Source organism: Zonotrichia albicollis, chromosome 2, assembly GCF_047830755.1.
Source record: "Zonotrichia albicollis isolate bZonAlb1 chromosome 2, bZonAlb1.hap1, whole genome shotgun sequence".
NCBI classification, from domain to species: domain Eukaryota; kingdom Metazoa; phylum Chordata; class Aves; order Passeriformes; family Passerellidae; genus Zonotrichia; species Zonotrichia albicollis.
This window is the reverse complement of record NC_133820.1, coordinates 95,456,337-95,481,261: the sequence shown is the minus strand read 5'-3', so window position 1 is coordinate 95,481,261 and position 24,925 is coordinate 95,456,337. Positions and strand designations below refer to the sequence as shown.

General features: G+C 42.0%; 1 protein-coding gene across 5 annotated transcripts; it reads left to right on the top strand.

The window, feature by feature from the left end:
* The first annotated feature begins 237 nt into the window (after positions 1-237).
* On the top strand, positions 238-24,925 carry LOC102061179 (granulocyte-macrophage colony-stimulating factor receptor subunit alpha). 5 transcript variants are annotated; one of them, XM_074535718.1, is made up of 12 exons: positions 238-419; positions 4,890-5,007; positions 5,179-5,315; positions 12,832-12,952; positions 14,230-14,359; positions 14,453-14,628; positions 15,480-15,619; positions 17,283-17,315; positions 17,961-18,090; positions 18,868-18,961; positions 19,605-19,686; positions 22,350-24,925. In XM_074535718.1, the coding sequence occupies exons 2-12, from the start codon at positions 4,920-4,922 to the stop codon at positions 22,410-22,412; spliced, it is 1,194 nt and encodes a 397-aa protein (XP_074391819.1). In that variant the 5' UTR covers positions 238-419; positions 4,890-4,919; the 3' UTR covers positions 22,413-24,925. The 5 variants fall into 5 exon arrangements, with proteins under 5 accessions (XP_074391819.1, XP_074391820.1, XP_074391818.1 ...); XM_074535719.1 differs by having other exon boundaries at positions 238-447; positions 4,910-5,007; XM_074535717.1 differs by having other exon boundaries at positions 238-447; positions 5,182-5,315.

The following is a 24,925-nucleotide window of genomic DNA, read 5'->3' as shown; positions in this document are numbered from 1 at the left end:
CACTTTAAACATGGACCCAACACTGCTGTTATTTCTAGAACATATTATTTATGAAAATCTGTTTATATACAGAGGTGGTATTTCTATGAGCATGTTGATATACTGTGACCCTGCTGAGTATTTATGTATTTTGGGGTAATGTGTTTGCATGTTGTGACTATTAATGCTTAGTTCATCAGATATAACAGGAAGGAAGAGTTAGTTGCATGATCTCTTCATGTGAAATCAGGAAACTTAAGGAAGTTCAAAAGCAGTAAGGGAAATGATAAAGTGACCAGCTTTCTAACTTGTAGCATTGCTTAATACTGTCATGCAGTAAAACAAAGCAAACAGGGAGAGCAAAACATTTCCAGATTCCTGCATGTGACTACAACTACACATTAAAGCGTCCTTTTTGCTGAGAACCAAAATCAAACAAGGTAAATGAGGAGAGTTTTTCAAGAGGAGGTAAGCCTCTCTATGTTGTGTGTTGATTTTTTTAGTGCCACAGAAGGTTTTTGCATACAAATATTTGGATACAAATATTTTCTAGGGATTATTGGTACAGTCATATTTGCACATGTACAAAATATGTGCATGTACAAATTAGTGTCCTTCGAGTTTCAGGAATTCTATAGAATATTTTGAGGATTCTTTTACCTGTTTGATTAAAAGCAGAAATGTGTAAAAACAAAATTTCTAAAGATTTCTGCAAGATCCAATGAAGATTATGAAATGTCTGTGATATATATTGCACTATTTGACATTTTTTGTCTGACATCTATTTTTCAGTAACTGAAAGAAATGCTGATTTTTGTACCCTTTCTATATATTAACTAGAAATAGGTAGATTTCTCTTTCTTGGGGGGAGAAAAAAGTAGATCACAAAATCATGGGATGGATGAGGCTGGAAGACATCTGGAAATTGTCCTTTCCCAAACCTTGCTTAGAGCAGGGTCAGCTACAGCAGGTTGCTCAGGGCTTTGTCCAGTCGGTATCTCAAACACTGGAGACTTCAAAGCTTTCCTGGAAAACCTGTTCAAGGTGTTGACTACCTCACAGTAAAGGGTGTTTTCTTGTGTTTAAATTGAATTTCCGTTATTTCAGTTTTTGCCCATTGCTTCTTGTCCAGTCTGTTGTCACCAGTGAGCAGAGCCTGGCTCTTCCTCATTCCCCACAGCTGGGTATTTGGACACATGGATATCATCCTGCTGAGCCTTCATCTCTCTGGGATGAACAACCCCAGATTTCTCAGCCTCTTCTCATGTGTCAGAGCCCTTTTGCTGGATTCCCTCCTGCAGCTCCATGTCTTTCGTCTCCTGGGGATCCCAGAACAAGACTGGGCACTCCAGGAACGCTCCCCTGTCCTGCTGGCAGCACTCTGCCTCATGCAGCCCAGGGTGCCTTTGGTCTTCTGCTCTGCAAGGGCACACCATCAGCCCTGGCTCAGCCTGTGCTCTTTGCAAGATGCTCTCCGGGTGGATCTCAGCCTCTGCTGGTGCCAGGGGGTATTCCTCCCCAAACAGAGGCCTCAGCACCTTCCTTTGCTGAATTCCAAAAGATTCTTGTCGTCCCATTTCTCCAACTTCTCCAGGTCCCTCTGAAGTGAAAATACTCACACAGCACCCACTTCTCCCAGTTTTGTATCATCTACAGGAATCAGAATACTGATCTAAAAACGGAAATAGTTGTATTTAGGCAGCAATTTGATAATAACATTGCTTGGCATGCATTGTAAGATTTCTATTCCTATTTCAATGCTTCCAGGAAGGCTTAGCCAGTGTACGATATTCTACATATTTTGGCAATGTATAAGCATCAGTTTATCCTCATGTTAGCCTATGAATAAAATACAAAGTTTCATTTCTGGAAGAGTGTCATGGGCCGGAGAAATTTTCCCAGAGACACTGAAGAAAATAAGTCACTGGTCTCAGGTGACATTTTCTGGTGCCATCCTGCACTCACAGCCTAAGAGCAAAGACAATGGACTGAGACGGTAGGAATTGAGAGTGCTTAAGTCAATATTTAGTGCATGATTTCTGTGGAAACCACTACAGGCTACCTGAGAGTATTTTACTTCTGACACATTGATAAGGTGGATAGACTGGGCTTATAACAAACTGCCCTGGAGTGAGCTAAGGGTTGAGGTGTCTGGAAAACATGTGCTTGAGCACCCCTGGGGCTCTCCCCTGTGTAGCAGGATAGACACACACTTCTGAGGATGCCCAGGGGAGAAAGAGAAAAGAAGAAAGGCAGAAAAAAAAATCATCCAGTTTGGGCATTTTCATCCCAATAAGTTCTATTTTGATGAAATATGAGGACATATTGCTCACAGCAGAATATGTGTGGTTCTTCTGGTCTGATCCCCCAAATAATGCTCCCAGTCATTTTGACATGAGTGTTCTTTCTGGCACCTTCAGTACTGAGGTGACTTCAGTCCAGAGAGAGCTTTACCACACCTGTCTGAAGAAGACCAGTCTGGGAGAGAGTGGAGATCTTGGATACAGAAAATTCCTAAAAATACAATTGGAAATTCCTAAAAATACGATTGGAGCCACTTGTTTGGCCACTGTACAGGAGGTCTGGATTGCTCAGCTGAATGGCTCAGGGCTCACCACAGCTCCTACATTGCCCATCCTGCCTCCAAGCAGAGAAAAAACAGAGGATCTGGCCATGTGCTGGGGCATTCAGCTGGAATGGTCATTTCTTATGAGGAAAGGCAATGCTTACAGGCCCTGCTATTCCCACTGCATATCCAATGAAATGTCCAGAGTGTGGAGACAATGATGCCAGCAAACACTTCTCTAAGCAGACAGGGCTGTGGATGATTCCTATGGCAGTGTCCCAGATCAGCATTTCCATGAGAAAGCATGAAGGGTACCTGCAATATGGGGCTGCAGTCATGTGTAGGAAACCTGAGGGAGATTTTGAAAGAACAGGAGTAATCAGAACAGAGAGGGAGATCACAAGAAAAATGAAACAGAAAATAAAGGAAAGGTGGGCAGACAGTTGCCAAAGAATAGGAAAGCAAATGCCTAGAAAAGGAACCTGAGGAGAGGAAGGGGAATATGTTGAGTGACTGAACAGAATGGCCAAAATAGAGAAAATATGATTAAGAGGCTAACTAGAAGGACAACAGGTCTCAAGTTTCTCATGCACAAGGTTAGTGCATTGCTGGGGTGGTCTCTGAGAGCGTGGGGAAGTGGAAATAACTATTGAGACAATATCTCACAGAGAATTCAATAGCCAGTCCTCCATACTGCTTGTACTTGAGATTCTTCAGTATCACCTCGCAGCAGCCTTGGCCACTTCCTTACTGCAGAATGATGATTTACAAATATGGATGCTGCAAGAGATAAGCAGGTTACAGTGAAGAGTCTGGCTCTGTTGAAACCCCAAGGCCCAGCTTCAGTCCTGGGGATGTGATGGAAATGTCACATCAAGACAATTTCCAGGAAATGTGACACGCCTTCTGAAAATATTCAAGATTACAAAGTGACTTAGAACATCAGGGTGGTTTTTGCTTTCACCACAAGTGGAGTGAGTTTGAAATCAGCATCCTGACATAACCATAAAAATTAATATAGAAGGGCTGATTAGTAACAAAATATTACCACATTTCCCTTTTTCTTGAGTTTGTAAGAATTTAATTCAGTTTTAAAATTATCCTTAGTAGTATCTGTTAGCAAGAAAATTGCTGCTACAAAGTTGCACTGCTCAGCAGTGCTAAAGCAAATGAAAATTTAACCAGAGTTGCTTCTTCATGTAGAAAAAAAAAATAAAAAAAGCTGGGAATAGAGAAATCTTTTCCAAAGATTTTTAATCTCCTTGGAGAAAAGGAAAATTGTCAGAAGATAAGCAATGTTTGGCAAGAGCTGATGCCAGTGTTTGACTAGCTTTGCTCAGTCCTCCATACCACATGAACGAATGTAGAGTCATCCTTTGCAGGTGCTCACACTTCCTTAGAAATTTAAATTGCCTACAGTGTTCTGGAACATCTGACTCCTTAGTTTCTGACCCTGAAGCAAGATAAAATTTGAAGTAGACTATTCTGTACAGATGGAAACCTCTAAGACCAGTGGGAGTTATGTAGTTGGAAAAGTGGAGACCCATTTGTGACAGGAATAAACACTGTGGTGCCCTGACCTTGGCTGGCCACCAGCCGCCCACCAAGCTGCTCTCTCACTCCCCCCTCTTCCTTCTTCTCTACTTCCCCTCAGCAGACAATATACAGCCATTCCCTGGGACAGGGGGCTGCAGTACACATGGCAGTTTCTTTGAAAGTCAAATGTCTGGACAAAAATGCCTCATCCCATCCCAATCCTCCTTTCTCCCAGGTTTTACTGCTGAACATGATGCCATACGATACGGGATATCCCTCTAAGTTGGGGTCAGCTGTCCTGGCCATGTTCCCTCCCAGCCTCTGGCTCACCCCTGTCCCACTGGCCTCTGCAGAGTTGGTGGGATGGGGCTGGAGAGGCAGCCCTGGGGCTGTGCCAGCACTGCTCAGCAGCAGCCAGAACACTGCTGTGTTATCAACACCAACCTAGCTGCTAATGCAAAGCACAGCATTGTGATATTCTCATGATCAGAAAGCAAGAAAACCTGCCTTTCTGATGGTACAGTTGGGATAGATATGTGGGAAAAAGTAATTGTCAGTCATGGTCTCTGCACTGAATACAGTGAGTGTATTTATCATCATGAGAGTCCATGGCCTCTTTATCTCAAACTACTTTGTTATGGGCAGTATCATGGCTATTCAGTTAGTTCAAAGAAGAGGTGCCTGAAGCACATCGTCTGCTTGGCTTTTCTGAAGAATATTTAAAACAAAATTAGGTTTTGCAAAACCAAAATACTTCAACATTATTTTCCTTTATTTTTTTTTAATATTCTCCTTTTTCCTTCTGAAGGTTTCATTGTCTCTTTCCAGAGAAGGAAATATGTTTGATACTCCTGGACTCATTTGTATGATTTTGTGGTATATGATGCTGTTTCATCCCTTGCATGCTGACATCCAGTGTATGGAGTGTAAGTACGTTTTTGCAGATATAATCTGAGAAACAATGTTTAACTCTCCATTTATCAGAGATGCTTGCAGTGAAACTGGCAATTGCTATCTTAAGCCTGACAGGTATCATCCTCTGTATTCAACCAAGGCAATAGCATATCCTTACTGAACTTATGCTGCAACACTTTCAGCAGACACACAGGAATCACCTTTTACAAATGTGAGTGTGGACTGGAGAAAAATGGAACTGTCCTGGGAGAGCAGCAGGAACTTCTCTGAGTACAGATGTATCATCATGGACAGAGGCATGGAATATATAGACACAGAGGTAAACTTGCTATTCATTGAGGGAAATCATTGTTTTTATCAATAATTGTCCTTTTATCAATTTCACTTACATTGAAAAAAATGAATGTCACAGATAACATCTGACATTTGGCTGTTTGCAGTCTACAGCTTGATCTCTTGGGGGCTCTGGGAAGCCATCAGCAATGCCTGGGTGTATTTACTGTGAGATGAGCACCCAATGCATACTAAAGAATTGAAATTCTGACAGGAAGAAAGTGATAGCCTGAACTGCAGCTATGCTGAATCATGAGTAGGGATGTAGCTGCTGAAAAAATGGGGCTGTGAGATAAAGTGAGACTTCTAGAGACTTTAAAGAGACATAGCAAGAGACCTCCCACAAAAACAAAAAAAAAAAAAAAAAAAATCCCAGAAACACTGCCGTGGATTATGGTTATCTTAAATTTTCCCAGTAAACTGGATCCTGCCTGTAGCACAGGCTATGTTATAAACCCACATTATCAAAAGAGTAAAATAGGAAGCTGTCGTGGGGTGACAGCCTTTATCCCAATATCGTGTGTTATGTCTGGCAGCTGTGCCTTTTCCCCCCACCCCCCCCCCCCCCGGCAGTCTGGCTGTGGCGGGATGGGGAAGAGAGGAGGAGGGGGGGGGGGGGGTGTGACCAGGCACTTTTGGCTTTTGGCTTTGGCTGCTTGGCTTTTGCTAGCTGCTTGCTTGCTTGCTTGCTTGCTTGCTTTTTGCTTTTGCGCTGTTTTTTTTTTTCCCTTTTCTTTTGTTCTCTCTCTCTCTTTCTTACCCTCCCCTGAAGATACTGGACCGGCTCCGGATTCTGCGGATTCTGACCCGCGAGCTCCAGGACACCCGAAGCCTGCTAGAGAAGATTCGGCGCCCTCTACAACACAGTCTGGTCCCTTTTCTTTTCTTGTGTTGGGGAGTGTTCTTTTGTTACTTGTAAATAAATAGGTTTTGTTTTCCACTTTGCTCCTCCGAGAAATTCCTTCCCGAACCCGGTGTTGGGGGAGGGGTGGTTGGAGGTTTGTTTTGTTCTGGGGGGCTCCCTCTTGGAGATTTCCCCTAATTTGTCCTAAACCAGGACAATAAATTTTTTGGTGCGTTGGCCGGGAAACCGGAGGCCAAAAACAGTGGAAAAAAAACCTATAACAATAATATTTTGGTTTTGGTTGTTTTGTGGGCATATTGGTGATTCATAATGTCATTTGGAGTGGAAGCTTGCCGGTTTTTCTGGTCCCTAGGGGCTTTTGAAGTTTTAATACCTTTGTGGTCCCTAGGGTTATTTCCTTACCCCAAAATAGCTCTGATGTTGTCCCTAATAAGTAGCTTTTGTAAGCGGGGGGCACTAACCAGAATAATCATTGTGCTGGCCTTATGTGTGATGATGTGTCGGATAACAGTGCTGGACTTTATTTCAGGAATGTATGGATTGTTGTCATGGCTGTGTACTCAGTTTGTTTGGGGAGAAGAAGAGGAAGGGGCTTTTCAGCCTTTGTCTTCCTTCTTCTCCTACAAATTGTTGACATCTCTATTAGAAAATACTGACTTTCCCCTGAGTTTGAAAGAAACCATCTTTCTGGCATTTAATTTATTAAGCCTTGTCTATACTGTCTGGAGTGTATATAAAATGAAAGCTGAGATTTCTAGAGGGGTTAGAGAGACTCCTGATTCAGGAGTAAAACAAAGCAGGAAAAATCTTGACTGGAGTGGAAAATGGGAAGATATGGGCCAGACTTTAAAGGAATTTTCTGATCCTATAGACTGGGACTTTCCATCTGATCAAATTCAGAATCCAGTCGAGGTGGCAAAGTATTTGAGGGAGAAGTGCCATGGTAATACTAAGGAAGAAAGGATTACTGCAGTGAGCTGGGCCTTGGCGTTTGTTTACCGTACTCTGCTAGATACTGTGGAGCAGCAGATAGCAGAAAGGGAACAGGGAGATAAGTTAGCTACTATCCCAGTGACCCAGGCTGCAGCTAACATCCCAGGCTCCAGGCTAGCAGCTGAATCAGACAATAGGCCCCAAACCATGGCTGTTGCAGCTAATACAAGAGGTGGAAAGTGTAAAGGCAAGACCGATCGGAAGGTGGAGGATGATGACGATGATGCAGAAGAAGGACCCTCACCAAAATCAGAGGCCACATCAAGGGGCACAGAATCTGGAGCCAATATTGACTCCTTTTCTCTGAAGGACCTCAGAGGCCTAAGAAAGGATTACAGCCGACAACCTGACGAATCTATTATTAGTTGGTTAGTCCGCCTTTGGGATGCTGCAGGGGAGGTTACGATTTTGGATGGTACTGAAGTGAGGCATTTGGGATCCCTGTCACATGATCCTGCCATCGATCAAGGTGTGATGAGGGGGGCTAACCCTCACAGCCTCTGGGAACGGGTCCTAAGAAGCGTAGCAGAACGGTACCTGTGTACGGATGATCTCTATATGCAGCAGACACGGTGGAAGACCATAGAACAGGGGATCCAACGCCTGAGAGAGATGGCGGTCGCAGAGCTCGTTTTCTCAGATGACACAACAACTAGGAATCCGGACCTGGTACCATGCACTCCGATAATGTGGAGGAAACTTGTGCGACTTGGGCCACCTGAATACGCTTCCGCCCTAGCAATAATGAAGCGAGATGATACATATGAGACTGTGCTCGATATGGCAAAGAAGCTTCGAGCGTACGCAGATGCTGTGCATGGCCCAACTCATGCCAGAATTGCAGCAGTGGAAACCCGACTGCAGAAACTAGAAGACAAAATAGAGGAGAATCATAAGAAACTCCGGGAAGAGATTAAGGAGGACCTTATTGAAATCTCAGCCGTACAAATTAGAAGCCCTGGTGTCCAACGCCGGCGCTCCTTTGATGGGGAGAGAAGGTACATCCCACGGGCTGAGTTATGGTTTTTCCTGCGTGAGTCTGGAGAAGACATGAGAAGATGGGATGGAAAACCCACCGCTGCTTTGGCACAACGGGTGCATGATTTGAAGAGAAGAGAAAGTATAACCAAAAAGATAGCAGCTCCGGTCGCTCGTAGCCGAGATGTTAAGTATGACGATGACGATGACATGTCCGATCCCCTTGAAGGAACTTCCAAGGCATATGCCCAAGGAAAGAAGGACAATCTGGCTTAGAGGGGCCCTGCCTCCAGCCAGGAAGAGGCACGGGAGAACCGGGTTTTTTGGAAGGTGTGGATCAGATGGCCTGGCACATCAGAGCCACAAGACTATGAAGCATTGGTTGACACTGGATCACAATGTACCTTAATGCCATCGGAACACGTGGGGACAGAACCTGTTTCCATTGCTGGAGTGACGGGGGGATCACAACAGTTGACGTTGTTGGAAGCTGAGGTGAGCTTGACTGGGAAGGAGTGGCAGGAACATCCAATTGTGACTGGTCCAGAGGCTCCGTGTATTTTGGGCATAGACTTTCTCCGGAATGGCTATTACAAAGATCCTAAGGGATTCAGGTGGGCTTTTGGAATAGCCGCAGTTGAGATAGAGGGTATTAAACAATTGAATACCTTGCCTGGACTATCAGAGGACCCATCTGCAGTAGGACTTTTGAAGGTAGAGGAGCAGCGAGTGCCAGTTGCCACCTCAACAGTGCACCGCAGGCAGTACCGGACGAATCGAGATGCTGTGATCCCCATCCACAAGATGATTCGAGAGCTGGAGAGCCAAGGGGTGGTCAGTAAAACCCACTCACCCTTTAACAGCCCTATCTGGCCCGTGCGAAAATCTGACGGAGAGTGGAGATTGACTGTGGACTATCGTGCCTTGAATGAAGTGACTCCACCACTGAGTGCGGCTGTACCGGACATACTGGAACTGCAGTACGAGCTGGAGTCCAAGGCAGCAAAGTGGTACGCGACCATTGATATAGCTAACGCGTTTTTCTCCATCCCTCTGGCAGTAGAATGCAGGCCTCAGTTTGCTTTTACATGGAGGGGAGTGCAGTACACCTGGAACCGATTGCCCCAGGGGTGGAAACACAGTCCTACCATCTGTCATGGACTGATCCAGGCTGCACTAGAAGAGGGTGAGGCTCCAGAACATTTACAATATATTGACGATATCATTGTTTGGGGGAACACGGCAATAGAAGTGTTTGAGAAAGGAGAGAAGATAATTCATATTCTCCTGGACGCCGGATTTGCCATTAAGAAGAGCAAAGTCAAGGGACCTGCCCGAGAAATTCAGTTCTTGAGGGTGAAGTGGCAAGATGGACGGCGTCAGATTCCTGCGGATGTTATTAACAAAATCACTGCTATGTCCCCACCAACTGATAAGAAGGAGACACAGGCTTTCTTAGGTGCTATAGGTTTCTGGAGGATGCACATCCCTGAGTATAGTCAGATTGTGAGACCCCTTTATCTGGTTACCCGCAAGAAGAACGACTTCCATTGGGGCCCTGAGCAGCAGCAAGCTTTTGTCCAGATCAAGCAGGAGATCGCTCATGCTGTAGCCCTTGGTCCAGTCAGGACAGGACCAGATGTGAAGAATGTGCTCTACTCTGCAGCCGGGAGCCATGGTCTGTCCTGGAGCCTTTGGCAAAAGCTACCTGGCGAGACCTGAGGCCGACCATTGGGATTTTGGAGTCGGAGCTACAGGGGGTCTGAAGATAACTATACTCCAACAGAAAAGGAAATCTTGGCCGCCTATGAAGGAGTCCAAGCCGCCTCAGAGGTGATTGGTACAGAGGCACAACTCCTTCTGGCACCCCGACTACCGGTGCTGGGATGGATGTTCAGAGGAAAGGTTCCCTCTACCCACCATGCCACCAGTGCTACTTGGAGTAAGTGGATTGCCCTCATTACGCAGCGCGCTCGGATTGGGAAGTTAAATCGCCCTGGGATTCTAGAAATAATTACAAATTGGCCCGAAGGTGAAAGCTTTAGTGTCGCAGATGAGGAGCAAGAGCCAGTGACCCGGGTTGAGGAAGCTCCGCCATACAATCAGTTGCCAGTAGAAGAAACACGTTACGCCCTATTCACTGATGGTTCTTGTCGTGTCATAGGGATGAAACGGAGGTGGAAAGCAGCTGTATGGAGTCCCACTCGACGGGTTGCAGAGGCTACTGAAGGAGAGGGTGAATCCAGTCAATTTGCTGAAATCAAAGCTATTCAACTGGCCCTAGGTATTGCAGAGAGAGAGAGGTGGCCAAGGCTCTATTTGTATACCGATTCTTGGATGGCAGCCAACGCTCTATGGGGATGGCTGAAGAGATGGAAAGAGGCCAACTGGCAGCGCAGAGGAAAACCAATTTGGGCTGCGGAAGAGTGGAAAGATATCGCTACTCGGTTAGAGAAGTTACCTGTGAAGGTTCGCCATGTAGATGCCCATGTCCCCAGAAGTAGAGCTAATGAAGAGCAGCAAAACAACCAGCAAGTACATCAGGCTGCAAAGATAGGGGAGTTGAAGATAGATCTCGACTGGGAGCATAAGGGAGAGTTATTCTTAGCACGATGGGCCCATGATGCCTCAGGCCACCAGGGTAGAGATGCCACCTATAAGTGGGCACGAGACCGAGGGGTGGATCTAACCATGGACAGTATTTCTCAGGTTATTCGTGACTGTGAGACGTGCGCTGCCATTAAGCAGGCCAAGCGACTGAAGCCCCTCTGGTATGGGGGGCGGTGGTCTAAGTACAAATACGGGGAGGCCTGGCAGATTGATTACATCACACTGCCCCAGACACGCCAGGGCAAGCGCTATGTACTAACCATGGTAGAAGCCACCACAGGATGGTTGGAAACCTACCCTGTGTCCCATGCTACAGCCCGTAACACTATCTTGGGCCTTGAGAAGCAGGTCCTTTGGAGGCACGGTACTCCCGAAAGAATTGAGTCGGATAATGGAACTCATTTTAAAAACAATCTTATTAATACTTGGGCTAGGGAACATGGCATCGAGTGGGTATACCATATCCCCTATCATGCACCAGCTGCAGGGAAGGTGGAAAGGTACAATGGATTGTTAAAAACCACCTTAAAGGCATTGGGAGGGGGGTCTTTAAAAAACTGGGAGCAGCATTTGGCAAAGGCTACCTGGTTAGTTAACACTCGAGGTTCCACCAACCGAGCGGGTCCTGCTCAGTCTGAGCTCCTTAATATAGTAGATGGGGATAAAGCCCCAGTGGCCCATGTCAGAGGTTTGTTGGGAAAGACAGTATGGATCAACCCTGCCTCGAGTACAGACAAACCCATCCGTGGGATTGTCTTTGCTCAAGGACCAGGTAATACATGGTGGATAATGCAGAAAGATGGAACAACACGGTGTGTACCCCAGGGAGACCTGATTGTGGGATGAGACTCATATATGACTGTCATTGTTTGTTGAATGTGAGACAGAAGGAAACTGTAAGTGTCAAAGGTTTGAGCAAGTAAGATGAGAGGAATGCGTAAGTGTCAAAAGGTGTGAGTAAGTGAAATGAATGTTTTTTATTGTATGTTCACGATATGGGATAAGGGGTGGAGTGTCGTGGGGTGACAGCCTTTATCCCAATATCGTGTGTTATGTCTGGCAGCTGTGCCTTTTCCCCCCACCCCCCCCCCCCCCCCGCAGTCTGGCTGTGGCGGGATGGGGAAGAGAGGAGGAGGGGGGGGGGGGGGGTGTGACCAGGCACTTTTGGCTTTTGGCTTTGGCTGCTTGGCTTTTGCTAGCTGCTTGCTTGCTTGCTTGCTTGCTTGCTTTTTGCTTTTGCGCTGTTTTTTTTTTTCCCTTTTCTTTTGTTCTCTCTCTCTCTTTCTTACCCTCCCCTGAAGATACTGGACCGGCTCCGGATTCTGCGGATTCTGACCCGCGAGCTCCAGGACACCCGAAGCCTGCTAGAGAAGATTCGGCGCCCTCCACAACACAGTCTGGTCCCTTTTCTTTTCTTGTGTTGGGGAGTGTTCTTTTGTTACTTGTAAATAAATAGGTTTTGTTTTCCACTTTGCTCCTCCGAGAAATTCCTTCCCGAACCCGGTGTTGGGGGAGGGGTGGTTGGAGGTTTGTTTTGTTCTGGGGGGCTCCCTCTTGGAGATTTCCCCTAATTTGTCCTAAACCAGGACAGAAGCTCAACGAAGATAGATGGTTTATTTAGCTTAATAAAGCAGGTGCCTTGGAAATACACAGTACAAAGCACATCATGTCTTTATTGAAGACTATATGTATAACACAACAGATACTTTTAACCCCTGAGCAGGTCAGATGAGGACTTTTGTTTTGCTTAATCCATCAATTAAATTTCTTTGTGGCTCCTCTATGTATTTGCCATTTTCTGTTATGCCACTCCTAAAATAGTTGCACACTAGTGTAGCATCCAACTCCTGAGCTGCAAAGCTTTTCGTGTAGTTATGTTTTTGATTCCTCAGTTCCATTCTATATCACCCTTGAGTGCTGAAGGAGAGAGCTATTTTTTGAACCAAAAACATGCATATACACAGAATTGCAGTCCTGAGTTGCACTTCCATAGCCAGCCTTATCTAACATCAGAAAAGAAAAAGCAGAGAAATAAAATACCATGTTCTCTTTACAGGTGGATAGTCCATTATGCAGCTTTCCACTGGAACTACACATGCCTATGCACAAAGGACTAACCTTTGTCATTGAAGTGCCAAACACAAACATCTCAAAACAATGCAGCTTTCTCCCTGGAGGTAATGTATGTGGTCTGGCTAAGGTTTTATATATTTACAGTCTTTGAAAGGTAAACACCGCCTTAGAAAACAGATACTTACATAGTAGGCAACTGCTACATTTTCTATTAAAAGCTTTTTTTCCAGATCTGTTAAAATTACTTGCTCTGTAATAAATGTCTCCATCATTCAGCAAGAGACGTATTACAACAAATGTATCCATAAGTGCAATATTCTCTTTTATACTAAGGCTCCAAAATGCTAATAAATTACAGTGGTTTAAGGGTGGAGTCAAATAAGTCTTCTGGCTGCTACAAATTAAGATGTCAGTATTTATTTATTGAATGCCTTTCTACTGGGCTGTTGATGAGTTTGTTGTGACCCATTTTGCCTTCCTTCTCAGCTCAGAGTTCTCCATTAAAATTCCCCAGCCACCAGGGGTGCAGCAGTTGTGTGTAACTGGGGTATTTCAGACATGACAGAAGTGATGGATTAGCAGCTTTCTCATGTCTGAGCACAGAAAATGCTCACTGCTCTTCTCTTCCTGTGGATTTGTCAGCAGAAACATTCATAGCGACCCTCAAAATAGGAGCCAGAACACCCAAAACTTCAGTGTGTCTCCCCTGCCTTCCAAGTGTGCAGCTTTCCCACAGGATTCCCCTGCTCTTCCATAGGGTTGCCCTCTTTATTGGGCACTGGAGAGGGATGGAGTCAGTAGCACAGGAAGTCTCCATGCTCTCACTGGATTTAGGACATAGGACAGTAAGAAGCAGAAAAGTGGTTGAAGAAGAGGGGAAGAGGCTGAGCATGCCTGCACAGCCCAGCCATGAGGAACCTCCAAAAGCAACGAGGTTCCTGTTTCAATGTGCTCCAGAAAAGCAAAAGAACAAGTCACTGTCACTCACATGAAAGTGGAAAGAACTAAGGAGGAGCCTGCTTGATTGGAGAGCAGGAAAAAGTCTAACCTCACTTTAAGAGTCTCAGCTTTTTAAATCCTCTGTGTAAACACGTCAGGAGTAGTTTCCTGGGTGTAATTGCAAAAGGAGAAATATTTATCTCTGCAGGAGCATGGATGATATTAAAAGGCCATGTGCCTTCCTTTGCTTGTGGAATTCTTCACTGAGGTTTCACAGTTCAGAGCCAGTTAAAGTGGAGTGAGAGTAGAGTTTTCTCTCAGTTGTTACTCCTAACCCAAGCAATAGCAGCAGGTGACTAACATAGCTGAGTGTGCGCCATGATCCTCCAGCTTGGAGGACTCACATGAATTTTCCTCACCATGGATATTCCTGTGTTTGCAGGCATGAAGGGCTCAGCCATTGAAAACTTCTCCTGTGTGATTTATAACATCTTCCTCATGAACTGCACTTGGCAGGCAGGAAGGGATGCTCCAGCAGACACACAGTATTTTCTCTACTGGCAGCAGTCAAGGTAAGTCAAGGTCTGCTTGAGACAGGGAAGTCTGAATTCTCACTCAACACATCACAGTGCTCATGTTTAACTAAAATACTTTGCTGTGTGCAGAGATGAAGAGGACATGGAATGTGAGCATTATATTCAAGATGAAAATTTCAGAAATGTGGGATGCATCTTCCAAAACGTGAGCATAGGGACTGAAAAAGCTTACTTCCTGGTGAATGGGTCTAGCAACAGCTCCCTGATACAGTTCTATGATGAGTACATTGACCTGTATAAAATTGGTAAGTAATTGAGCATTTTACTTTATTACTCTTTTATAAAATAAGGAAGTGGGGAATTTTTCTTGAAAAGCATATTAAAACAAAGTCTGCAGCTGTTGTAGGATCTGCACTGCAGGGCAGACTTTTCTTCCAACAGCTGACAGAATACAGCTCTAAAACTTGACTAAAACAAGCAGAGGCAGCCTGAAAAAACTGCTGAGACAAGAGGTGTGCACATAGTCAAGGATTCCAAGTAATGAAACACAATGGTTAGATTTTTAAGGCCACCTCTCCTAAGGGCTTATTTTACCATCCCATAATTTCACACCTCTCTGAGAGCCACAAGAGCTACATGTCCTAAAACCAGAGTGAGGTTCAGCTTCCAAATTAAGACTCTGTTAGTTAAATATGTGGGTACCTCTCTGAGTTAGGTGTTTAAGCCCCAAGAGAAATCAGGTCACACTCAGTCAACTATATTATAGGCACTCCAATTCAGATGTCTTGAATGCATAATGAATAATACCACACACAAAAAAACTTCCTTCCTTTTTCCTATGGAAACTTGCATTGTCAATGTAAGGTTGGAAAACAGATGTACAAGAAAATGGCACTCTGCTGATTGCACTAGTGAATTACACAAAATCTTTCATACCTTTTCTTTACATGAGTTTCATTTACTTCAGTTGTCCAAAAACTGCAGTGATATATTCTCAAGTTTTGGTTAGGTATTTTACTGCTGTTTACCAGATAACTTCAGTTAGCACCAGCAGCCCACAGTTGTACATCAGCTGCCTCACCTTCACATGCATTTTGCTCTGAGTTTTAGCTGCTTACTGACCACACCTATATTAATTATTCCATTTTTTCCCCAGAAATACTCACTGCTCCACTAAATGTCACTGCCCATTGTACCAGAGATCCTATGAGTTGCATAATTATGTGGCATCCACCCCTTACAAGTCATGTGGAAAACACAAAGTGTTTTCAGTATGAAATTAGTATACAAAATAAGGTAAAAAACAATTTCTTGGTTTGTGTTTGGTACCGGACCTATGCTCATGCATCTCTATAATATGCACATTTCCGACTTCTTTATTTTTTAATTTTTCTCTCATAAGCTGTAGTTTCCTCCTGCTACAGTATTCCTGGTCTCATATCCCACCTGTCATGAACTTCTGCAGCTCAGGAGCTTAACATGGCAGCAACTGCTCAGCCACAAGACCATTACAGGAAAGACCAGCTAAGGGTTAAACATAAATATACAACTGCAATAAAGCAACACATCATAAATCTCATTTTTTTTATTAAAAACAAGACCAACAGCTTGCAGGCTGTTTGGATTACCTGGATTCTGTATCCTTCATGCATTAATAGTATCTACCTGTTGGCACAAGGAGCAACTGAAGCAAAGCTGCTTTCCAGCTGGTTGGCATAATTGACAGTAAGATCTTGTGTGAAATGCTTATGAAGTTCTACATGAATATATAGATCACAATATAGCAATATTGCCAAAACATTTATTTGAAAGAAATACATGTTAAGTCTTGTTTCCTGTGCCATAATTATAATGGGTGGGGTTCAGTGCAGATTTCTATATTTGAGTAGGAAATTCATCTCCTAGGCTGAGACACCTTAATGTAGGTGTCTGCACAGGAGCAGGGATATCTCCTAAGGGTCAGTGCCCATCAGGGCTCCCTGCTGTGGAGCAGCAGGTGCCTCTCAGCCCTTGAGGTGCTGAAGGCACCAGCAGCACTGACATGGAGATGGCAGCTACAACTCACACCTTCCAGGAGGCACCAACAAGGCAGATAAAGCAGCACTACACACCTAAAGTTTAGGCAACTCATTTGCACCCTGCTCGTTCCCAGCACAGGCTGATGAGTTCCATCACATCCTAAGCTAAAAACACTCAGCTGACAGTGAGTGATGGGGAAATGCTAGTCTGCTTTACAGTCAAAGACACACTGTGGGTGTATTTTCTGTAATGAGACATTCCTTCCAGTTATACCTTTCTGACTTTTCCGTAATGCTGGCTATGCTGATATTACATGTGATAGATGTCTCCAGGACCTCAGCTTTTCTGAGGACCTCTGAGATCATTGCTGTTGAATTTGTTCACTCATTTTTGAACTTATCCTTTTCTTAAAAATTTTCAGGTTCTTTGATCCAGGTCAATGTTTGATTCAATTTAATTAAATTTTGATTGCACAGAATGTGTAAGCAGCTCTTCACAGAAAGCCCCTGGGCATGGATAAGTCTAACAGAGACTTTGACAGGAAGAAGGGCAAATTCACTATTCACGTCAGTTTTCACAAACTATTGTGAAATCACAGGTTCCAGATCTGCTGTGTTTGTAGGATGATGTGATTGCTTGTGTAATTTGGATATGTATGAGAACGCATAGTGTATATAAAAAATACACTATGTATTTTTTAGTAGTAAATACAGCTTCTCACATCTACTGATAAATAATTAATATTTCCTTCCTTTTCTAAAAGGAAATGTAGGAAGACAAAACTGAATAAAATTCAGGGACATTACTGGAGAATACTATCTGATTGATTTTTCAGTTGAAAATAACTTATGGTCTTCAAAAGCAAGAAAATGAGAACAATCTAGAGAAATATTTGATTGATAAAAAATAATAAAAATTAAGATTTGTCTTTGTTTTGCAGGATGAGCCCACAGAAGAGAAAAAGCTTCCTTGTGTAAGTATTCTTGTCACATACCAATTTGTACTTTTGCCTACTTAAGCATGTAAATACCGTTACAGAAAATACACTTACTTATAGAACTGCAGGTTTTGTATCAATGTAGCAATGAGAATTCAGAAAAATATGTTCCTGTGATATCTTTAACTGTAAACCTAATATATCCATTTTGGATGGAGTAGGCAAATTTTTCCATGCATTTCACAAAACTTCATACATTCCATCCATTGCACAAATAGATTTTGTTAATGACAGATGTGACATTTTGCTTGCTAAAAACCTAAAACACTCTTTCTCATTGGAATAATACCACTGATAGCTCAGGACAGCTAGGCAAAGGGAGCACAACAATCTTCAAAACCTGGGGAATTTAATAAATACTGTCAGTCTGCCCTCAACAAATGAGTGGTCTTCTAAGCCTTGGAAGAGCTTGACAGATTCCAGACTTTGTATAAAGTATTATGAGGCCAAATATAATTTATCTGTTATTGTATTCTCTCAAGAACATGAAATCTTTTTAGCAATGACCAACACCATCCATGCCTGTTTAATCTCCATGAAGGTTGCAAGGGGAGTTTACAGGGTACTTCTCCAACTTCTGCTTTGTGTCTTCAGATTTCAGTCTGATCACTCTCCTTTTAGGTAAGGAATGACAGATATGAATTCCAAAATTACAATGAGAAAAAAAGATACACTCTGAAAATCAGAGCAAGTGGAAAAAACTGTCTTGTCAGCTCAAACTGGGGGGAATGGAGTGAACCCATTGAGTTTGGTAAGACCATGAATTTTTTTTCCAGTATTACCTTGTTTGCTTCCCTTATAGTCACAGAAATGAATAAAATCTTAATTTTTACCCAATTACATTGAAGGAACTGAATGGATTTTATTTATGGGAGGAGTAGCTCCTCCCAATAGTCTGGCAGGAGAGCCTTTGATTAGCTGGGATTGTGAAGGCAGCAGCTGCTCAGATGCCAGGGCCACAGAAACAGAGACAGACTTGCTGGGATTGATAAAGTTAGAGGGTTTTGAGAAAATGGTTAAAAAGGGTAGGCTTTAGGTAGAAGTTTTGTTAACGTTGCTAATACAGCGAAAAGTTTTCTAAGCAGTAGAGCAGACGTGACAAACAGCACAATAGACTTCAGATTTGCCCCATCTCCATGCGTTTATAAATACCAGCCAGCAGCAAGACCCACCCTTGTCCTTGGTCTGCTGTGATGAGGCTTCCTCTCTGTTATCTTTTTACATGAATATAATCCTCTTCCTCCTCCATCTTTCTTTTCACTAATTTTGCTCTATTAACTGTTCTGTAAGTCTCTTTATTCTTCTCTTTTTCCAGAATAAAAAAAAAAAATCTCTAATTTTAAATATCTGAAAAGGTTTAAAATGTATCAAATCCCTCTGCATTTTTGACAAAATTCTATAATGAAGTCAAGTTGAAGTCCTTCAGAACAGTATAAAAATGTAGTGAAATTCTCATTCCTTACATCATAACAGTCACAAAGGCAGATTTTTCCTATGCTAAAATATTTCTCTCTCTTGCCTGTTTCAGGTCAAGGGAAAGATTACTTTATTTTTGTGATTTTATTTCTGATTGCACTTGGAACTATCTCAATTACACTTCTCCTGTATTGTCTTCTCAAAAGGTAAATCAATTTTTTTCTGCAGACACGTCTGACAAAGTATTGTCTATATGAAACACATTCCTACAACCTCCTACTTTCCTACCTGCAAATTAAAATAATCTGATTATCAATGTCATGAAATATTACCACCAGGATAGCTGTGGATGGCCCTTTGGCATGCAAAATCACTAAGTGGAAAAAGGGGGAAAGGATGTTGAAGTTGTTAAGTGATTGATTCTACCAGATCCTACAAAAAGCTTTTTTGTTCTTATTTTTAAGCATTTAACATCCAGGTAGCTTTGAAGCCAGTGGCTGTATGCAGTACCAGACAAAAGGGAATCGAAATTAACATATTCTTATTTAGAGAAAACTTCTCACTCAGGGGTGAAAGTTCTGTCACATGATTTATTCAAAGTAATTTATTAATAACTTATTTACTGTGATTTTAATCACAAAATTAATTTTAATCACCCAAATGCTAAGTGTAATAATAGTTACCCACCAGTTACCCAACTGAAAATATTTTATTTCTCATTTAATTTGTAGAGCAATAGATATTCAATCTTGAAAGTAAAAAATGTCCTTAAGTTACACCACAAAATGTTTGTGTAAATTATATTAGCAGTATTTTCAATTTCTCCACAATCCCATTTTCTACCCAAAGGTACTGCAGTTTCAAGAACCTATTTCCTCCCATACCACAACCAAGAGACAAATTCAATGCATTAACTGATGAAGATATCCAGGTACGATTTCTTCTCAATTCAGTCAAATTTGTTAACTCTAAACCACAACAGGCCAAAGACTAGAAGAACTGAACTTACAAAAATTAAGTGTTAACATTTGGTCCAAAACTAATTTCTGTTACATAAGCTATTCTGCTTTGAAACCTGAAATGATCTACACCAACACTGAAACAAAAGATTGTCCTGGAGGTATTTGCAGACATGATATTTGCAGACAAAATTTATACTTTTACTGAGTGTAAATTTACTGTAATTTCTGTGTGTACCAGCTTTACAAGGTTGCTGCTCATACTTTAAAAGGACCCAAAGTGAACATGCATTTTCCATTAGCATTTTCAAACACCAATAGTCATAATATAATGTGAATATATATTTCATAAATCTGACCTATACCTATGTAAAAATCCTGTCACACTTAGTGCAAATCAACAAGGCTGGAAAGACCTAAGAGTTAAACTAACCTTCCTCTTGCTTCAACACAGGATTTGCAATTTCAGGCTTTTGTGTAAATTGTATTTGACCAATATACTGTAGTATCCCTGTGCAGCCTATTCTGCATGTTTATTTAGCCTTAAAAAAGCCTTTTAATAGCTTGGTTTAATGCACCTAAAATCCATTACTTTTTACCCTTATTCCTTTCCTGTTTACAGTATCTTACACACTTGCACGCTGTCAACAGCAAGTAACTCTTCTGTCCATCTGCACACATCACGACAACCAGGCTTCAAACCATTCATGCTTGGCTAAAGCAAAGACATTCTTGAAGTCAGTAAATCAGGTTAGTCATTAATTGCCTCAGATTCAGTGGGCAACAACATGCTTTCCAATGAGGATTCCAAAAGTGACACATATATTTTCCTTCAATCGTTTACAAAGAATCCCCAAATCTCTGACTACTAAAACTCTCCAGTTTTGGTAACTATATACCATCTTGCTGTCCTGATTAATTTGTGTTTGGCCCTACCACCTTTGGCTTTCACAGAAAGTAGGTAGGACTGTGACTTAGATAGGTTTCCTCATACACCTTAAGTCATAAATACCTGGTTTCTCACTTCCTACCAGGCAGCCAGAGCTAAGGCTACAGAGCAGCAGCAGCAGTCCACAGTCCATCACATTAAATACTATAGCTAGAAAAGTAACAAGCCCTTTTTGTAAAATTGCATAGTGATTGCTTGCTTTTCCTGAACTTGAGTGGCTTCCAAATTCCTGTGCATAGACACTACCAAAGACACTCAAATCATTCCCCTACAACCCAGAGGCCTTTGTGGATGAGGTTTGCAGTCTGTGGCTCAGGCACTTTCACGCAGGGAGCAATGCAGCAGCAGCAGCTGCCAGAGTTAAATGAAGCCCTCACATTACCTAACACTGGCCAACCACCGCTGTGAAGATAATTCATACAATTTTGACACGTTTAAACAGCTTGATCTACTCTTAAAATCTAATTTTATTTTACCTCTTCTCTCCAAAGTCAGTACCTTTAACACTGATTGAATGTTGTAATTCTTTAAAGTTATTTTAATAACACAGTACAAAAAGTACATTTTCAAAAGCTCTCCTCCACTGAATAGCAAACACTCTCCCTGACATTTAGTGCTAATGGATTTTTGAGCTGTTTTGAAATGTGCAGTATCCTTTGCTAATCACACCTTTTTAAATTTTGCATTTCCTCATTTTCCCTCTATTTACTCAATGACCTTTCACATTTTCTAATTCTTTTCTCCAATTACATAACTTTTTCTGAGATAGCTGGAAAAGCTCATGATTAAAAAACCTAACTTTCTGCACTGCATCCTTAAAACACTCACAATAAAGAACTGCCAATTTTATTTGCTTTAAGATCCTACCAAATCATTCAGTGCATCAGACAACTTGCACTCCTCTAATCCATTCTATTTTACTCATCTTACTACGGACCAATGATTTTCTAGTCACTCTCCTAATTTGCTTTCCTCACCATTACAGAGTTTTATCATCTCTTGCTTGGAGTTAAATATAGTCCAAGAACTTGCAAGATACACTCTGTGCACTTTCCTTGGAGAACAGTAAAGTAGCCCAAAACACCATGACCACAAAGCCCTGCAGAGCTTTACCCATTCTTCAGCTTTCCTCAAAAAGAAGTTTCCAGAACACCCTGGTTTGATGTTCCACAACATACCCTCAGTACAAGAGCAAGCTTGCTTTTTTACCCTGTTTTTTCCATCCTTTTTTCTTTTTTTTAGTTATTTATCTTCCCTCAAAACTTTAAACTCCAAGTGCTCTATGAGTACTACAATCTTACCTAGCAGCAGGCACTCTCCTAGAACCCCAGGTTAGCCAATGTAAAAATGTGTGATAGCAACCAAAATATTTTATCTACATGCCAAGCCAATGCTTACATATGGAAAATTCAGCCAATACTGACTGAATAAATTCCTTCTATTTTCTCAGCTAAGGTTGCCCAGTGTCTAAACCAGCTTCTATTCTTCCTCCTGCTGACAGCTAGTACTGCTCAGATATATTGAAACATTCCTTAACTGTCCTTAAAACTGTTTTCTCCTGCTTTGCAATCATTTATTAAGTATTAAAAGACCAAGATGGGATGCCTTTGGTACTGCTGAAACTAATGTTCAGAATTATACCAACTTGTAGCCTACTGCATGACACAAAATTTTCTTTCCCTTCAGACGGAATATGTAAATCTACCAACAAAAAGTCATACTGAGAAAATAACTACAATTGAGGAATGATTCGACTTTCCAAAACACAGCTGATTCCCCAACATGAAAGAAAATTATGGACCCTGCTGACAAGTACTTCAAACCAGTCTATAAAAGAATAAAATCACCTATAGAACCTCCTTAAAATCCACTTAAATGGAGCAGATAAAAAAAAGGGAGAAAAGTCAGTGAAATTTGTTCCTTTCCTTTTGTTCAAACCCACAATGCCTGGCAACTAAGCTTTTCTGCAAGCACCTACTTTGAAGAAGTGCTTGAACCTTGCTAAGAGGTTCTTCACAATGTGAGACAATGTGAGCCCTCTTAACCAGAATGAAGCTGCTACTTCTTGTCTTCATTGCTATGAAGCTTCTTGCCTCTCATTATAATGATTTCCTGTAGGCTGACAGCCTTGCTGTATAATGCCACAGCAATTATACTGTAATTTTTGTATGCCCAGTTATTTTCTAAAGCACAAGCCAGCTATTTAGAATGCGTTAAAATTTGCTCTTTGGTCTTCCAATCAGTACCACCAAGCTATCCCAATATGTGCAATTAAGTTTATGCAAGAACAAAAAATAAAATTATACTTGCCAAATGTAATTATTTATACTGGTCTTAGTCAGCCATTTCATGAGCTCAGTATTGCAACTGTAAATAGACCTCTGCAACACTGTGATCCTGTGCAGTTTTAGTATGTACTTCAGTAACACAAATAGCATTGAAAGCCTTCAAAAAAAATCTAACAGTTGTGAGAAATGAAATAAAATTTAATATTTAATGGCTAGATCTTAAATGTAAAACTTCCTCACAAATGCATTTTAGTTTCTCCCTTCAAAGGGTGCAAATGCTACTTCCAACACCTTTTAAAAATAATATAGGCTTTAGATGCCAGTATTTTCTTTTAGAAATGCTGGATGTTTTCCTGTTTATACTATTCAAAATGAATGAATTCCAGTGTTTCAATAAGACAGAGAACAAATGTTTTTTTTTAAAAGTCTCATTTATTGTTTGCCTCTTACATCCCTAAACTGCATCACACACTGGAAATTGCTGCTGCATGACTAAGGGAAGCCATATATTAAAAATAAAAAAAATCTGAACACCACAAATTAGTTCATATTCAATGTACAGCATAAGGAAATTGCAGTTCGAGTTTAACTCTGTGTCCTGGTTTAGAGCCAATTTGGGAGGTTTTGTTTCTTTTCCTATTTCTTTTGGTTAAGCCTTGTTCTGAAGGAGAGATTGGGTGTGAAAGTCCTTCCCTGTCAGGGCTGCTGAAGAAACCACATTTGGCTTCTCTCACAAAGCTTGGGCTCGCTCACAGGGAGGTATCCCATAATCATCTCTACCCTTGCAAGGCACTGATACAGAAAGAAACCTGATTAATGCTTTTTTTATAGACAAAATGTCTACCCCTGCTCCCTCAGAGAACTGACTGGCAGGGTTAACACCAAATGCCCTGCCTGCACAAGAGGGAGCTGCTACTGCCACATAGGATGCAAGAACCACTTGCAGTAGGTACATGAAGTTTGCCAGTAGCCTGTGTACAAAGTAGCTGTGTAATGTCCTTACATTCACATACAGATGTTGAAAGCAGTGCTTGTGCAACAGTGAAAGGAAAAAGTACACTCAGGAGGAAGGTAATAACCAGCCAAAGCCAAGCAGGTAATTTAAATACTTGATCTTGAACAGCAATCTCAGAAGGCACACAGAAGAACTCAAGACAGCTCAGTCAGCCTTCAATGAGCCATACAGTGACACTTTTTCTTTCTCAAGATATAGGGAGAGCTCCTTAAACATGAAAATTAACACCTTGTTTTCCTCTACTGGTCCCTCTAGGATACCTTTGCAGATTACAAAGTATAAAAGATTATATACATATGAAGAACTGCACATAGGTATTACATTATCTCAAAGAGCAGTTATGAGAAATTACTCAATCTGGTCTTCTGACCATCCCTAAACATCAATCAATTAATACTGAAGGCTGACCTACTCTGATCTATTATTTTACAGCTACATAGAAGCACACACATTCCCTCCCCCACAACCCTTCAACTTCACCTATTGGGATGCAACTCATTTCAGATTAAATTCAAGCTTCCACAGAGCCACTGACCACTGCTACAGATGAGGCCAAACAGTGCCTGAATGGCGCTATCAATATTTCCAACCCACAGCAACAACACAATACATAGGTCACTCAGAAGTTGAAGGCATTTACTGGGTTCCTGGGTTTTTGCATGAATGCCATGATGCTTTCCATACTGATTTGACAAAAAATTTTTTATTTCAGCCTGTTTTACCAAGGGCAAGAGCGTTGCTCTTTAACAGTCCTTGGTACTTTGGGTTTTCCTAGCACTACAACTGAACCCCCACCCTATAATTTTAAATCATAGAAGTTGTAAATAAATTGCTAAGAATCATGCAAAAAGCCACTTGCAGCAGCCCATCATACACCATCAGGCACAAAGAATGGGAGTGGTTTCTATTAGTATAACCCATGCTTGCCCACCCCTCCTCTCTAAAGATCTCACATTTAA

Bases quoted from the DNA above. Each gene is read 5' to 3' on its own strand.
- LOC102061179 (XM_005495536.4), top strand. From the start codon at position 424: ATGAGGAGAGTTTTTCAAGAGGAG. The intron at 14,629-15,479 runs GTAAGTAATTGA...TTTTTTCCCCAG, and splicing joins CATTGACCTGTATAAAATTG to AAATACTCACTGCTCCACTA. The intron at 18,091-18,867 runs GTAAGACCATGA...TGCCTGTTTCAG, and splicing joins GAGTGAACCCATTGAGTTTG to GTCAAGGGAAAGATTACTTT.